Consider the following 17,094-nt stretch of genomic DNA (forward strand, 5'->3'; position numbering starts at 1 on the left):
CCCCAACCTATTTCCATATAATGAGCAGGAACCAGTCACTTTAAATGAACAGATATTTATTATTCAGTTCATCTCTTAATACATCTCTACATACATTGTTATTACATAATCTCTATACAGATCGTTTCTATAAAAGAGACACTTGATCAGACACCAATTTATTTATATCTACAAATATAAATAATCTTACAGTTAGTACTATACATTACTCACCAATTATTATTTTTAATTATCTGATCTCAGAGAAACTTGTAAACATCAGCCGTACACAAATATAACCATAGAGGCAACTTATCTTGGCTGTTAAAAGTTAAAATATCTGTACATTATTATGAGAACAGCTATTTTCTACATTTAGTACATGCTTATTGTAAGGCTTCTCAAACTTGAGAGATTGGATATTGACAATAAGTGAGCCCCGTGTGCATCTCTGTCGCCCAACGTTGCAGAGGAAATGCAAAACATTTATGTGAAAGAAAAATAAGTATGCCTCCAACACTGTTCCCTTGAAGGCTGATGTTTGCAGGTATTTCTGCCTGAGCATTTTCTGCCTGTGTCAAGATTTGGGTTTCTTTACAGTCTATAACTAGTCCCATCCCTGTCAGTGTAAAAAAAAAACATTTGAGACCTTAGAGGAAACACGACCCTTTCAGGACAGCATCTGTTCCCTTAAGTCTAGTAAGGAAAGACACATCGTAGAGACACAGAACATGACTTTCTTCTGCACACTACATAGAAAGATAACTTACATTTCACGAGAACTTCTCATACACACACTGTTAGTTGTTGTTGCCCTTCTGACACGAAGGCCCTAACTAAGTATTTAAATATGCCAGACCTCAAATATGATAGTTGCCCTTTCGCCCTCACGTGTCGTCCACTCAAGCTGACGTAGAAAGGCAACCCACTGTGTATTTTGGAATTCTGCAGTTAACATTGTGACTGAGGCACACTCAGCGTGTCTTAACCTCCCCAAGGTAATTTGCAGTTGTGACCAATCCCTAGAAATGTGCTGCTTCCAGAATTAGTAGTTTGACACAACCGAAGGGGAGTGCAACACTAATACCCTTTTCGCACTACTGAGCCGAGCCAAGCTGAACCAAGCAGTACCGATGTGGCCTGGTGACAAATCCACCACAGTTGATAGAACTGCACTAGAAAGAACAATGTGAAAATAACAATTCGGATGCCAGCACCGTTTGGGTCGGCACGATAATGTGAAAAGGGTGATGACAGAACAGATAATAACTCCTAAAGACAAGCTGAGTTAACTCATCTTAAGTTTGCAACTTTGCAAAGAAATCAAGCACAAAAATTACATATCGGTTCATCACTATTGTATGCGTATGATGGTACCGGGAAACCTGAATGGGTCTCACATAGGAGCGATGAGCAGCCAACATTTTCCCCATTCAAAGCCTTTTCTAAGGTACTTATTCAAAAATGTATAGAGTTAGAAATATTCCAACCATTTGTAGGACATATGTCATTTAAAACTGATTTCAAAGTTTCAGCACTGAGACTAAATTGACCATGTCAATTTACGTAATTCCATGAAATAGATGTATCTGCTGAAATGTTTTCTAAAAAGATATTTAAGGACAAACACGAACTCAAACAAAATGTTATTTTACATATTGTATAGATTTTCAGAGCCTGGCGAGAATAAAAGCTCTGATAAAACGTCATGCTCAATTGAGGCATTTCACCGTTTTAGTCTATAGTGCATTCACCGCCGCAGAAAACATTGATCACATTATTTAAACGTGTTGTTGAATTGTGGCTCAGTTGGTAGAGCATAGAGCTTGCAACACCAGGGTTGTGGGTTTTGATTCCAACGGGGGACCAGTACAAAAAAATATGAAAATGTACGCACTCACTACTATAAGTGGCTCTGGATAAGAGCGCCTGCTAAATGACTGTAAATGTAACTCAGACCGTTCAGTCCCTCTTCCCTGATATTTGTTCATGGTGGTATAACAAAGAGTCCTAAGAGAAAGTAATCAGACTCTTAGTAGTCTAGCGGTTAAGAGCATTGGGCGAGTAACTGAAAGGTCACTGGTTCGAATCCCCCAGCCGAGTAGGTGAAACATCTGTTGATGTGCCCTTGAGCAAGGTACTTAACCCTAATTGCTCCAGGGTCGCCGTCAATAATGGCTGATCCCTGGCCGTGACCCCACTCTCCCGAGCGTTTTTCAGGGGGTGTTAAGATATGCAAAAAACTCATTTCCAATTCACACGTGTGAAATATGACAAATATAAGCACCCACCTAATGATTATATTTCCTCTATACAGCAAATGGAGGTATTCTGAAAGCGGTCAAGCTTAACGTATAGTAGGGGTGTAGCTCAAGTCATTACAGCAAGTTGCAATGGTAGTAGCAGCATTTGATAAACAGAGTTAAGAGGCTCCACTTCCCTTTTTATCCCCAAAGGCCTGCAGGCAGTCATGTATCTCAAGCTTCCATTTCCATTTCCTCTTGGTGCCAAGAGTGAAGATAACAGTTTATTTAAGATGGAGCTTCTACTTTTCATCCCTTCTACTTTTCTTCTCAGAATGTCAACAACTGGATCAAATAAATGTACTATGTTTTTTGTTCCACTGTTAAGTTTGCACCATGATAAGTAAGATACTTTTTATCCCCCCCTTTTCTCCCCAATTTCGTGATATCCAATTAGTTACAGTCTCATGGGTCTCCTGGTCGAAGCCGGCTGCAACACAGCCTCGGATCAAACCCTGGTCTGTAGTGACGCCTCTAGCACTGCGATGCAGTGCCTTAGACTGCTGCGCCACTCGGGGTCCCCCCCAGATAAAAAATAATTTAAATAAAAGAATGGGTCCAAATTAAATCAAAAGAGCTTGTTGAAGTTGTTGGGCTATAAATACTTTCTTTTATTCTTTTTGAAAAAGGGAAATGCAAACTTATGTAAAATAATCTTAATAGCCGAAATCGGATCAACATTTTCACCCTGAATTATGTGGAATCTTGAGGACTTTAGTTCCAGGAATGTCTGCTACCTTGATAAACACCTTTCCTTTCCATGCCTCCAATGGAACATGCACATTTCATATAATATTACTCCCCGTTACATATTTGAGAGCAATGATGGTTGAAGATAAATGCATGATGTGATAGTTAAATAGCTTAGTGTTACGCAGCATTCGGCAATAAGTTAGAAAACATATCTGAGAAGATGGTGCACGGGGGTCCTCTCTGCTAGCATTACAATTGTGTTTCCGATGTCCTTTGTTGGTCGTCCTCCATGTCTACCTGTACCTCACAGAGGTAAGCTTAGCTTAATGATCCCCGTTGCTAACGGTGACCGCCTCGGGACCAGCTGTGGAGGCGGGAAGGCGGGGCATCTTCTTCACTGGGCTTGGGATGTGCTGCTGGGAACAAGGAAGCAACATGGAAAAATCAGTCCATGCTTTTTAATGTCACTTTTTATGTAGCTAATATAATGATTGAATATGGAACAATGGTGAATGTTACATTGAAGCTAGTTTTTTTTCCCTGTCTCTGTGTGCATTTAGTTCTTTTTACGTGTGGTGCCTGCATGCAAACTAAATGTCTCTCAGTGACCTAGCCTCCATACAATGTGCTGCTTCCAGCCTCTAATATGTATGAGTAGTGACTGCAGGGGTTGGGAATATTATTTAATTTATCAATTATTTAATTTCCGATTTACGTTGAACAATACAATTGTATTGTACCTCAGTGGCTGTGGTGGAGTTGACCAGGCCAGCCTCCAGGGGCAGGTCGTCATTCAGGGAGCGTCTGGCGTACTCCCGGCGGTGCTTCTCGTCCACCCGGGTCAGGTACCACGTCCCAGGGAACAGCTCCTCCACAGAACCCTGGGGCACGTAAGGTGCTGGATGGGAAAGGGACGGACATGGTTTCAAATGAAAGGGTGTGTGTGTGTGTGTGTGTGTGTGTGTGTGTGTGTGTGTGTGTGTGTGTGTGTGTGTGTGTGTGAGTATGTGTGTGTGTGTGTGTGTGTGTGTGTGAGTATGTGTGTGTGTGTGTGTGTGTGTGTGAGTATGTGTGTGTGTGTGTGTGTGTGTGTGTGAGTATGTGTGTGTGTGTGTGTGTGTATGTGTGTGTGTGTGTGAGTATGTGTGTGTGTGTGTGTGTGTGTGAGTATGTGTGTGTGTGTGTGTGTGTGTGTGTGAGTATGTGTGTGTGTGTGTGAGTATGTGTGTGTGTGTGTGTGTGTGTGTGTGTGTGTGTGTGTGTGAGTATGTGTGTGTGTGTGTGTGTGAGTATGTGTGTGTGTGTGTGTGTGTGCAGACATACCTAGGTGGTGAGTATCTTCCCTCAGCTGCATGTTGTCTGCGAACATGGCAGGTGACACCTTCCTCCTAGAGTCCAGTCTGGCCTTGAGGTCACACAGGCTGGCACAGAGCTTATCCAATCCAGAGCCTGAGGGAGGGAGACGGCCAACCAACAGACGATAAATACAGACCCAAGGAAAGACCACATGACTTTCCCAATACCTACTCATTCATATTTCAACTAAATAACCAATGCTCAGTCCAAAAACAACCAGCTCAATCCATTACCCCTAGTACTAGACAATTCTCTTTCCCAGAAGGTAGGTGGCTCTATTGCCTCATTTGCCCACCCATCTAATCCTTAGTGATCTACAAGAAGTGTCAAGACTAGAGGGAGGGGGCAACAGGTTCATTTCTAGTCCCCTGGAGGGTAAATGTCAGTGGAACCCTTTCTCTGTTGACAAGGCGTTTCCCCCGTCCCATACAGGTGACGGACCCCAGTGTGAGGTGAACCTACCAGGCGTGGCGTCCTGGGAGACTCGGAGGGAGTAGAGTGTGGCGGCAAACCCTGAGCCGTAGGAGAACAGGCCGATTCTCTGGCCTGCCAGGTGCTGAGGTGTGTGTCTGTCCAGGAAAAAACGTGTTACACACACACGCAAACACTCCCTACGTGTGCCTCTCCATAATTATAATTTCAGCAACACTTAATTACAGTGTCCTTATTGTTACAGTACTGAGTCATTATTTCTGCAAGTATTGTATAACAACTACTGTAATAACACAGTTATACTGTATTTACACTGTGCTTAGGCATAGGTCAGTAAGGACAATGTAACAAAGAGTAATTACAAACGTTGTTACACTGTCCTTTCAGGCATAATTACACAGTAATAATGACACTAATGTTATGTGCATTTCTTCTTTCTAATGACTAATTCAAGTAGTAATTCAAGTAGTCTTTCAAGTAGTACCTTTATGTACAATTAGTTTACTCTGATTCATAGGAGACTTACTGTGCGATAACAGAAGCAAGGCAGCCGTAGACGGAGGGGGTGTACATGTTGCCGTTCTGGTTGGAGACGAGGAGGGAGGCCTTGGTCTTCTGGTCAAACATCTCCGTGCTGGCCTTCATGAAGGCCTTCTCCACATCCCTGTTGAAGTAGGTCTCCTCCGGCTTCACCTCCCTGCTCAGCACACAGAGAGAAGGATGGAGCCATTTAGAGTCATATATACAGTATATATAGAGCCGTTTTCAATGCTATTCTGGGGACAAACTGGAACAATATCGCATTTGAGCTTTTTCTAATTTCTCATGCTCTCATCTTTGTTGTTGTAATTGTAACTTCCTTATTATGTAATTGGTATTTTTGCTGCATTTTTGTGAAGCAGGGCTCCCTGGGACTTCCCTATGGAAATAAAGGTTCAATAATTTTGTATATAAGTATTCCAACCAGGAGTTAGGGTAATCTTGGTTGGATTATGATTGGAGGATCAAAGTTACTTGAATAAATGTGCCATTGTAGATGTGTGTGAGAATATATCTATCGTAATTTCTGACCAATCAAAAGTAGCGCACTACATTGATAATACGTTGTCTGAAGGTTCTAACCTGAAAGCCTCCAGGCCACTGAATGGTCCAGTCTCTGTGTTGGGGCTGGGGTGGCTGAGGAAGTCGTTGAGCACCAGACGGGCTAAGGACTTCTGCACCAGCTTGCAGTAGGGAGAGTGGAACACCATGTAGCCAAAGTCCTCCAGGCTGAAACGCTTGTCCACACCCTCTGGGAAGAACATAGGACATGTTTCAGCCACACTGACAGGTGTCGCAGGAAGGCCAAGACAATCATCAAGGACCTCAGCCACCCGAGCCACGGCCTGTTCTCCCCACTTCAATCACTCAGACGCGGGCAGTATTTGAGTATCATGGCAAAAACTGTCAGACTGGCCAATAGCTTCTACCCCCAGACCATCAGGCTGCTGAATCGCCACCACTAGGCAGCTACCTGCTCCCCCTGTCCCCCTCCTGACCCCCGCGACCCTGTGCATGTAACTAATAAAACTCATCTAATATAAAAACAAAATACACCGTTTTACTCAGATGGTCAATGATAAAACCAGGGTCAAACACTACAGTACCAAATACTTTCAAATACCTGAGCTGCCTCAATTTCAGTTGCCAGGAACAACATAAGCGAACTCAAGCACACCTGAAATACACATATTTGAAGTATTTGAAAGTATTTGGCTAAATGTATTTGACCCAGGTCTGCTAGAAGGGCCGTACAAGAATTCAATCAAGATCATGGTTGGGTAAGTTCCACATTGATATAGATACTGGGAAAATACAGGCTTTTGTTAAAATGGTCTCTGATACTACAGAGAGGTGGGTGACACAAGGACAAAGTATTCAGGATCACTGTCCAATCTGGTACCTAACCTAACTACTCTCTGCGATGACATTGGCACCAGGCTACTTTCACTAAACCAATTTCAGGCCCCGGTGGAAATGAACCTTAGTAAACCTTAGTTAACTTCTTAGACTATAAAGGGATCTATGGGCCTGGCTTAAGCCCACTTGACCTACTTAGGATTTAGCCTAAAGTGTTTTGAATTAACCTGAGTGTTTGAATTGACCCAGGCCTGTTGAATGGGTATGGTGGATGCATTGAAGTGAACAAATTTTTTTTTTAATCAATGATCAAACAAGCAAAGTGCATCTTATAAAATGTACAAATGATATAATTTCTCTCACCTCTTTGCCACTGTGCGTGGATCTTGTTGCGATAGACAGAGTAACAGCGATCTAACGCGCTGAGGTAGCACTCGATAGAGAGCTTTCCGTCCACCACAGGATACTCTGACGCCATATCTGGCTTGTAGAAGTCGTAGGCGTGCTGCATGTGTGTACCCCTCACACCTGTAAGGTCAACCATGATGCACCATTTTACACCCATAGTACACCAGGGTTGGGGTCAATTCCATTTTAATTCCAGTCAAATTCAGAAAGTACACCAAATTCCAATTCCACATTTTCCTCATTGAAATGCATTGAAGAGAATTGGAATTTCAGTGTACTTCCTGAATTGACTGGAATTGAAATGGAATTGACCCCAACCCTGTTGTACAGCATCAAATATATGCAGACAGACAGTGGATGAATGGCTGGCTATCCATGAGACGGAAACATACTGGCGGTGTCTTTGACGCATGGCTTGTTGAAATGTAAACAAAGCTGTGTATTCGTCAGTAAGATGAGCAGTGAGTGATATTGTGTGTGTGTGTGTGTGTGTGTGTGTGTGTGTGTGTACACGCTTGTGTGTCAACTGTTGAACTGACATTGACCTGAACGACATTAACAAACAACAACAGAGGAACTGTGTCTATAATAAACAGGCTGGGGGAGTCATGATTCAGTCAGCGTGTCAACATCAACTATTTCCACACAGTAGGATATTGACCTACCTCTGTCAAAAGCCAGTGGGGCGTTGGGCCCTACCAACATGGCTATCGCACCGGCGCCCCCTGTTGGCCGGGCACTTCCTGTGGCATAAACTGCAATGTCTCCTGCCACCACCAGGGCATAACGACCTACAGGACAGAAAGAGATGTCAGTAAGTAACACAAATACAGAATATTATTTATGAATAACAGAGGATTTCTTCTCTCATTATGGACTGATACATTTGATTTAAGGTTATTCTATTGTCAGCATACTAAGTCTAAGGTAGGTCCATTTAGAGGCAGTGTGTCAGACTTACGCCTTGTGTGTTCTTCAGTCCAAAATTTGACTAAAATAGACAGTCACACACAGTCAAACACACCACACTTGGGAGGGTCAACAAAACATTGACACGATGTCAACACAACGTTAAAACAACGCCTCTCACCGTCCCAGGAGCTGGACTCCACCCAGTTGACGGCGTTGAAGAGGGCGGCGGTGCCCCCATAGCAAGCGTTGGTCGTGTCAATCCCCTCCACGTCCGCGTTGCCCGACTCCTCGAAAAGCTGCATCACAACCGTCTTCACCGACTTGGACTTGTCGATGATGGTCTCCGTGCCCACCTCCAGACGGCCCACCTGGTCGTAGGAGAGGCCATTCCTTTGCATCAGCCGCTGGACCACCGTCAGGCAGAGGGAGTTGATGTCCTCGCGGTCCGAGCAGAAGCCCATTCGCGCCTGGCCCAGGCCCACCGTGTATTTACCAGCGGACACGCCGTCAAACTGCTCCAGCTCGGCCTGGTCCACGTACTGTGAGGGGAAGTAGATCTCCAGGGCGATGACACCCACATCTTTGGGCCACGTGGCCTCGCCGTTGGCTGGGGCTGATCCAGGCATTCTGTATGAGCTGGTTGGGAGAGAGAGAGAGGACAAGGTTGGAGAGAGGTTTTGGAGAGATGTCAATATGGGGAGATTTTTATTCAAGGTGGAATGTGAGGTCAATAGGTTGATATGGGCTGAGAATTAAGTGCAACAGAGTAGTTCACGTCGTTATCCAGACCAGGGTGTGAACAAGGGACCTTCTGCACAAAGACATTTAGCATTCTAACCAATTGCTCCAACAAAACCAATCAGATTTTCATTCTGAAGCTGGTATCCAAAGGTATTTGCTATTGGTTGCATAATATTTCAAACATACATACTTTTGGTGAATGTAAATCAACTGGTAAAATGACAGCTTGCATAACACCTGTTCTGAGTGTTCTCCCAGTGTGTTGAAGCTTTCTAGCTAATATTGGCTTCCTTGCTAAATGAAAACACAAGCCCACTGGCAACACACGCACGGCCTGCTCATCTCTAATTAGATGAAATGTTAAGTAGGGACAGGGTAAAGGGCATGGGAGGCTGGTAAGTGGTAGTACTTTGATAAGCGGGAACGATGTTGGACGGAATGGATATGCTAGCTAGCTACAAGGAGAGACGGAGAAAGGGTTAGGAGGAATAGGGAAGGGGGATGGACCAACTTGAATCTGGCCCGGTGGTGGCAGGTCGTGTAATGGCGGAAGCGCCATGCAATGTTTGATTCTGTTGGCGTGAGTGAAGTCGGTAAGAATGACTGGACGACGGTAATAAACAAGAATGGAGCTAAAAAAAAAGCACAAGTTGGAAATGAACAGCAGCTTCTGGTTGGAGTACGTTTCATGAATAAGGATGTTCATTTGGGAGACCCGTTTGCGGTTACTAAGATGGTGACTGACGAATTGGGAAAGGTGGAGTCGGTCAGAGTGACCAGGAGTGGTTTCACGGTGATTACATGTGATTCGAAAGAGCGAAAGGAGAAAGCTCTGTGGCTCTATAAACTTTCAATGTACAAAGTGGAGAATGATAATTTTCAGAGTAAGGCGCCGAATAAAGGTGTCATCTCTGGCGTCTCGCTGGATATCGAGGCTTCATGGTTTAGGGACAACATGCCGAGAATAGTTGGGGCATGTCAATTAACCCGTACTGTGAGCATATGTACAAAAACTACTACAATGTTATAAATGTAAAATCTTTGGCCACCGGTCAAGTATTTGCAGACGGAATATCAGTGTTGAAGAGTCTGAGGATGCAGAATGCTGCAATTGTGATGGGAATCACGTTCCAGAGTTCACTGAGTGCCCTGTTAGGGTGAAGGAGGTCAAAGTAGCGAGGATCAAGGCTGTCGAGCAGGTCTCCTATGCGGAGGCTGTGAAAATTGTTGAGAGAGTAGAGATTATGAAGCTATGGCAGTGGATAACCAGCAGCCTGTTGATGTCGTTCATCAGATAAAAGATTCTGAAATACGAATGGTGAAGGTGGATTTTGTTGCGTTCATTGCGCAGGTGATTAATTGTACAGGACAAACTAATTTTCCAACAAAATCAAAGAGACTAGATATCATTGTGAAAGTGGCAAACATATTATTGGAACTTCAGTACTTCACAGCAGAAACATTGCAGGGAATACTGTCGGAAGATCAGTGGTGTAAAGTACTTAAGTAGAAATACTTTAAAGTACTACTTAAGTCATTTTTTTCGGTATCTGTACTTTACTACTTATATTTTTTACAACTTTTACTTTTACTCTACTACATTCCTAAAGAAAATAATGTACTTTTTACTCCATACATTTTCCCTGACACCCAAAAGTACTCGTTACATTTTGAATGTTTAGCAGGACATGAAAATGGTCCCATTCACTCACTTATCAAGAGAACATCCCTGGTCATCCCCACTTCCTCTGATCTGGTGGACTCACTAAACACAAACGCTTCATTTGTAAATTATGTCTGAGTGTTGGAGTGGCTATCCGTAAATTTAAAAAAATATATAATAATCTTGCCATCTGGTTTGCTTAATATAAGGAATATAAAAGGATTTATACTTTTACTTTTGATACTTAAGTATATTTTAGCTATTACATTTACTTTTGATACTTAAGTATATTTAAAACCAAATACTTTTAGAATTTTGCTCAAGTAGTATTTTACTGGGTGAATTTCACTTTTACTTGAGTCATTTTCTATTAAGGTATCTTTACTTTTACTCAAGTATGACAATTGGGTACTTTTTCCACCACTGCGGAAGATACTCCCCTCTCTCAGGCTCTAGAGCCTGTGTAGGGATCTGAGTAGACATTTTAAAACTGACTGTAGGATTACATTGGTTTGTAGGGGAAGTCTGAAAAACATACCAGCCTTCTTCTTCCTATAATTTTTATTGGTGGACTACATCCAAAAAGTTGTATTGACGCCACCTACTGGGTGGGGTGAAAACTGAGAAACTTTAACGCAGGAAAAAAGGGAATGGGGAAGTGTTGATCATCAGGGAAGCAAACAATGTGATCAACAGAGAAATGTCTTGCAGTAGTGAGTAATTGCGCTAGCATGCTTTACGCGTTACTATTTCCTCTATCGTCGCCTTTTTTCATGATTTTTTCTACACTAGCTAGCTAACGTCAGCTGGCTAATAAAAATCCAAGAAAGAGAGTTGGATTCGAAGCTAGGTAACCATATCTGCAAGCCCATGGTTGGTCTGCCATCGAGTGTAACTTAGCAACTTGTGTCAGAAGACAATATAGTGAAAATGATAGCCATAACAAGGCTAACTACAGCTACAGTCTCTACAAGCCATGTCATCCAATTCTAGTAGATGACAGCTAGCTAGCTACTTAGGAAATTCGATGACTAGCTATGGAAAAAATCTGTCCGTTCACATAATCAGTCACCGAGAACATTCACAAAACTATCGACGATAGGTATCATCTTACCTTACAATCATAGGGTAATGACAAGATGACAGTTTGCTGTCCTTAGAGGCTAGCTAACCAGATCATAAGGTCAGAACTCGATGTGACCACAGTCGGACGAAAGAGCCGACGGACCAGCTTCCGCTTCGAATTATTTGAACAACCGTTCGGCGTAGAATGTTGCAATGTAGCGCGCTAGTTCCTCTTGTGTACCACGTTTGTTACTTTGTAATAACAGTGGTACTCTGTAACAGGGCAAACCCTGGCAGCACGATATGCATCCCAGATTAGATTTAGGATCTATTCTACTAATTCCATCAAATCAATTTAATTCAGCACCCACAACAATCTAACTAGTACATTATCTAACTTGGAGCAAAGTTGATACGCACCTAAATTAATAGTCGTTTAGGCTACTAATTTGGAGCAAAGTTTCTTAGCCTGTATCAATTTAGATTACTTTATCAACTTTGATAGCAAAGTAAATAACAGAATACTGATGATTTATCCATCACAGACAGAACACTCTCAGTTGACAATCTTGTCCCATGTGTACAGAAGCCTAACTTTTATCGTCATTTTGCCTAGTTTAAAATAAGATATTCCATAAAACCAAAGATTGGTGTAGCCTATTCAATTGGTATAATTACTTTTATAGTAGGCTATACTGCTATAGCTTGGTATACCTTCGTGAGGATTGGAGAAAGGCAATCCCGTATTCAAAACCGTGTACTCACCTTGAAAAAGTAAGTGGTCTATCACTTAAATTATATAACCAGGCAAACTTTAGTCCCTTCACACTTTCTTGGTAGTAACTACTGACTTTAACATGCAAAACATCAATCCATTTATATATGACGAGTGTCCTGTACCTGTGAACGACACCCCGTTTTCCAAGTGCCGAATACATGTCCAATCATAACTGAGATCCAAGGTTCTGAAGTTTCGGCTTGCCCACCCCTTTACGTTTCTGACCAATCCACGAGAGGTAAAGACAGACCACGCGCCGCAGCAGTCGAAGCGGTTCAATGGGGTGAGTGAATGACGGTGTATGGTGAGAGAGTACGGACCAATCAGGGAGCACGTCTGACTGCTGGCGAGGTAGTCAGAGACCTCCAAGCTCGAATCCGCGAGGAAGCTGAAGAGTCTCCTTGACGACCAGGGGCTGGGTATTCACATGCATGGTATGGGTATATCTCTTCATCTTGCCATTGATCATGAACTTTCCTCTTTTTTCTTTCTTGGTGAAAAGGAATACTTATATAACCGATTCTTTTGAAACAATGAAATAAAAATATATGTGCTTGGTGGCTAGGCTACTGAGATTTTTCCTACAAGAAACACAACAGTCAGAATATAATATAATAATTATATTCTATTCAATATGTTGGAAGAATAGTCCAACTTTATTTTTCCTAAAGGGGACTTCAGCCTATCTGGGAGATTTTGTTGGTAAAAATTGCTTCCGAATTCGGTCAAAACTGCGTCCTTATTTAGGCCTAGGCCAAAGGGCAGTATATATTTATAGGTCATATTTGTAGGTCCTATCTCGCCCAGTAAGTGTTAAATGTCCTGACCCGACAAACAACTTTGTTTCCCATGTAAGGTACTCAAGCAACCGGTGCATAAAATATGTAATAGCTTGAAGTGTTTCTTGTATGTTGGGACAGTGTTCTGACTGCATGGTGCATTTTAAGATTACAGTTTAGGATGCATGTCTTTGAAAACGATTCTATAGTATGGCTTGCTTGCTGTATGGTTGTATGGTTACTGTATGGTTGCTGTGTGGTTGCCATTGCTATCACAATGGGAAATAGTAACATACTGTAACACTGTAAGTGAACCCAGTGTACTTGATCATCATTTTCTCTGAAACCAAACCGGTGACATTTTACCAAGTGGTGTCACGCATATGCTTTACTGCAATAAGAGAGCTAGGTTTTTGTGGATAAAGAAAAGCTCTGATTGTATGGTTTAGTAGCCTATTAATCGTGCTAAAACTAAAACCAATAAAGCTTGATGCATTTCAGTAAATGTTGGTTGCACATAACAATAAGTGTTAGGCTTTTAGATGGTAGTGAGTTACATTGTAGTTACATCTTCGTTTTTATGTCTGATTGGATCTTTTCGTACTTTTTCAAGGACGCATTTTGTCATATTTAATGTTTACATGTTTAGAAATGTATCAAAGAATAGCCAACGAGTAACGACACTCCCTTTAATGTTCATATTGTTTAAGTATCTATATGTAACAGGGTTAGAAAATGTCCCTGTTGAGTGAATCACACAAAATTAATTGTTTTTCATCTTGTTCATGTGTTAAGAGTGACCTCTATTGGTATAATGTGATACTGCAGTTCTGTGGTTACATCCTGGTCTTTGCAATCTCCAGGGCCCAGTTTTTCAAAAGGTACCTGCTAGGACAGGGTTCTTCAATTCCGGTCCTGGAGGGCCGAAACACTTCTGTTTTTTATTTCTACCTGGTAGTTCATTGCACTCACCTGGTGTCCCAGGTCTGAATTAGCCCCTGATTAGAAGGAGAGGATGAAAAACAGAGGTGTTTTGGCCCTCCAGGACCGGAATTGAAGAACCCTGTGCTAGGATTTCCCCAATATGATAGGATTTAATGTTAGAATTGGGGTTTTCAAAACTAAAAAATGTGATTATGATTCTCCGGATTGGGATAAGGATTTGGTCATCCAATCTCACCTTTAAATCAGGATTAAATCTTGTTTTTGCTTCTTTCTTTTTTTACTCAAAAAGGTAGTTATTAGGATAGTTTTGATCCCAAAAATCTGGATTATCTTGATCCCACCGGAAGGGTGGATTCAGGGTGGCACTACAACCAAGAAATATCTATGTAACTAAGGTGAGCATCTGAAAACCAAAGGTTCATTACATTAAATTGACCGCAGTATAGGTATGTGGTAAATTGTTATTGAGAAGTGTCAAATAAATGCATCTACTTACTTATAAGTGATATGCAGGCTCTATTATTTTTTTATCAAGGTATCTTTATTAATGTACAGTAGTTTACTCTGTTTCTCTATGACAGTGTAGAATTAGTACCACAGCCTGTCCAGTAGAAGGCGAGGTGTAGGCCTGTTCAAAGCACTGAACATCCGGATTCTGTGATCTTGATTTTGTGGTATCTGGATCAGAATAATCCTAACCTATTATTTTCTTTAAACCATCTCAAACACAGACAGATTGATCTGATCCTGGATAGCAAAGAAGAGGATTACAGAATCCTCTGTAGCTCAATTGGTAGAGCATGGCGCTTGTAATGCCAGGGTAGTGGGTTCGATCCCCGGGACCACCCATATGTAAAAATGTATGCACACATGACTGTAAATCGCTTTGGATAAAAGCGTCTGCTAAATGGCATAGTATATTATACAAAGTTTTGAAAAACGAAATGTTTTTACATAACTCTCCCAGTTATATAGAGACCTATCCAAATCTTGATTGTAATTTCATGCAAATCTGGATTTTGGTCCCAGGGCCCAGTTTTTCCATTTCGAAATTTGGTTGTGCATCAGCAATTTTTCTCATGTTATGTCAGTCACCGACAGGACACTCAATTAGCCCATGTCAGCAAACAGTTTTTAGATAGGTAAATTAGTCTAGCCAGCTATCTAAAATTGTAGTAATGATCGAATTAACGACCGGGGGGGCCTCATTGATTTTGTTAGTCACTCTCCCTCATTGTAAAAACGGCTAGCTGGAGCTCGTCTGAGTGGTTGGCTATGATTGCCCTCACCCGCTACTCAATGCTGATAGTTAAGATTCTGACTCACTACAGACTGTAATCAATGCTGATAGTTAAGATTCTGACTCACTACAGACTGTAATCAATGCTGATAGTTAAGATTCTGACTCACTACAGACTGTAATCAATGCTGATAGTTAAGATTCTGACTCACTACAGACTGTACTCAATGCTGATAGTTAAGATTCTGACTCACTACAGACTATCTGGCAAGAACAAGTCAGGTGTGTCCATATCCAGAATTTTATTGGCTCTTGGTCACCACCACAAAAAACATACTCTTCGTGGTTTTATAAAAGAAAGGAAATAAACATGCATATTAACACTGGTAATGCAGCTATACAATCAGGTCTGTACATAGCCCTTGATCATGACTCTCAGTTCCATTACATTACACATAAGAGTGATTGGACGTGTAAAGAGCCCTGATGCTCAATCTACACATTAACACGCGTCGCTTTCGGTAAGGTTTTGGAAGCTTTCATATCAGCGAGAAATAATAATCATAAAACAACTAAAAGGTTAAATTGATACACACCTTTATAGGGTTTGGTTTAGTGTTCCCATATGGCCATATTTTGTTATTTACATCTGAATTGTGACTACTTCTCCATTCAAAGAAAGTATAAATTCTGTTCTGATGTGCTGTGAGTCTGCAGCGATAACCTACTTCCTGATTCTACTATAGTTACTGCATAGAACTATGGAGGAATTCAATCCGATCGCTGGTTGTCCACAATGCTGAAAAAATGCCATGTTGTCTTGGTAAAAAATTATAATACTTGAATGACTAAAACCAGATAGAAACTGTGTAGTACAACACCAGCCTTCTTATAATCACAAAACGAAAGGATACAATTTGGGCGGTGCTGTTGGTGGTCGTCGCAAGAGACGAAACAGCTTCACGGAAGATGGCGGATGATGAAGTGGAATCTGAATTCAATGGCGGTAGAATCAAGGAGAATTTGAGTATTGTTCAAAAGAATGGAAAACTGAGCAAAGTAGGGTACAGTGATGGGAATGACCCTTCGTATCTAGTAGGAGTATGGTTTGTTAATAAGGAGCAGCTGAGCAGAGTACCAATCTTGAAGAAACCATTTGAGTTATCCAAACTGGTGGAGAGAGTGCTGGGTAAAGTGAAGGATGTGAGAATCACGAGAGGCAGGCTTGTTTAGATTTTTTGTGATTCTGCGGATCAGAATCACAAAAAATCTAACTGCAGAATCACAAAAAATCTAAACAAGCCTGCCTCTCGTGATTCTCACATCCTTCACTTTACCCAGCACTTAAACGATTTGATAAGTTTGAAGTGTTGTGTGTTTCGCTTCGGAACAGGGCACCCCTTAAGGGGGTTATATCTGGCATTTCGTGGGAAGTTGATTTATTAGGGTAGTATTGTTAGAATCACTTAAGTATGGATTTTTGTGTTGTTTTTTTGTTTCAAACCTTCCAGTTGTTGGCAGAAATACAATTTTTGGATGTAGTCTGCCATAAAACCCACAGAAGAAGAAGAAGAAGAAGAAGAAGTAAGTGGTCCCAAACCCAACCACAGTCCCGCAATGTTTTTAGACATATGTATGTGACACAGCTCACTTGCCAGCCATGGTCCCAGCAATTGTGCGCCCTATAGGCAATATCAAAATGCACAAAAATAACCTAAGAAATAGGTTACCATTTATTTATAAAACCCTTTTTACATAAGCAGATGTCACAAAGTGCTATGCAGAAACCCAGCCTAAAACCCCAAACAGCAAGCAATGCACGTTCTCTTTTGCTACTACGTTTTATAGCCTACCCTTTAGGGGTGGGACGATTTTCAGACGGAGAAAAACGGAGGATTATC

General features: G+C 41.7%; 1 protein-coding gene across 4 annotated transcripts; it reads right to left on the reverse strand.

The window, feature by feature from the left end:
- Positions 1–2,869: 2,869 nt before the first annotated feature.
- Positions 2,870–12,481, reverse strand: hmgcs1 (3-hydroxy-3-methylglutaryl-CoA synthase 1 (soluble)). 4 transcript variants are annotated; one of them, XM_041897417.2, is made up of 10 exons: positions 12,352–12,481; positions 8,161–8,618; positions 7,736–7,861; positions 7,026–7,190; positions 5,886–6,054; positions 5,290–5,460; positions 4,794–4,900; positions 4,299–4,424; positions 3,716–3,873; positions 2,870–3,388 (listed from the first exon to the last, which is right to left on the reverse strand). In XM_041897417.2, the coding sequence occupies exons 1-10, from the start codon at positions 12,387–12,389 to the stop codon at positions 3,299–3,301; spliced, it is 1,608 nt and encodes a 535-aa protein (XP_041753351.1). In that variant the 5' UTR covers positions 12,390–12,481; the 3' UTR covers positions 2,870–3,298. The 4 variants fall into 4 exon arrangements, with proteins under 4 accessions (XP_041753351.1, XP_041753350.1, XP_041753353.1 ...); XM_041897416.2 differs by having other exon boundaries at positions 2,870–3,391; positions 12,352–12,479; XM_041897419.2 differs by lacking the exon at positions 12,352–12,481 and adding an exon at positions 12,217–12,331 and having other exon boundaries at positions 2,870–3,391.
- Positions 12,482–17,094: the final 4,613 nt, after the last annotated feature.

The sequence above is a fragment of the Coregonus clupeaformis genome, chromosome 15 (genome assembly GCF_020615455.1).
Source record: "Coregonus clupeaformis isolate EN_2021a chromosome 15, ASM2061545v1, whole genome shotgun sequence".
Lineage (NCBI taxonomy): Eukaryota > Metazoa > Chordata > Actinopteri > Salmoniformes > Salmonidae > Coregonus > Coregonus clupeaformis.

What these genes read in the sequence shown, in the direction of transcription:
- hmgcs1 (XM_041897416.2), bottom strand. Translation starts at nt 12,389, where the DNA reads ATGTATTCGGCACTTGGAAAACGGGGTGTCGTTCACAG. An exon ending in AAACGGGGTGTCGTTCACAG is followed by an intron (nt 8,619 to 12,351) that starts GTACAGGACACT and finishes TCTCCCAACCAG; the next exon opens with CTCATACAGAATGCCTGGAT. An exon ending in GGAAGATACTCACCACCTAG is followed by an intron (nt 3,874 to 4,298) that starts GTATGTCTGCAC and finishes TTTCCCATCCAG; the next exon opens with CACCTTACGTGCCCCAGGGT.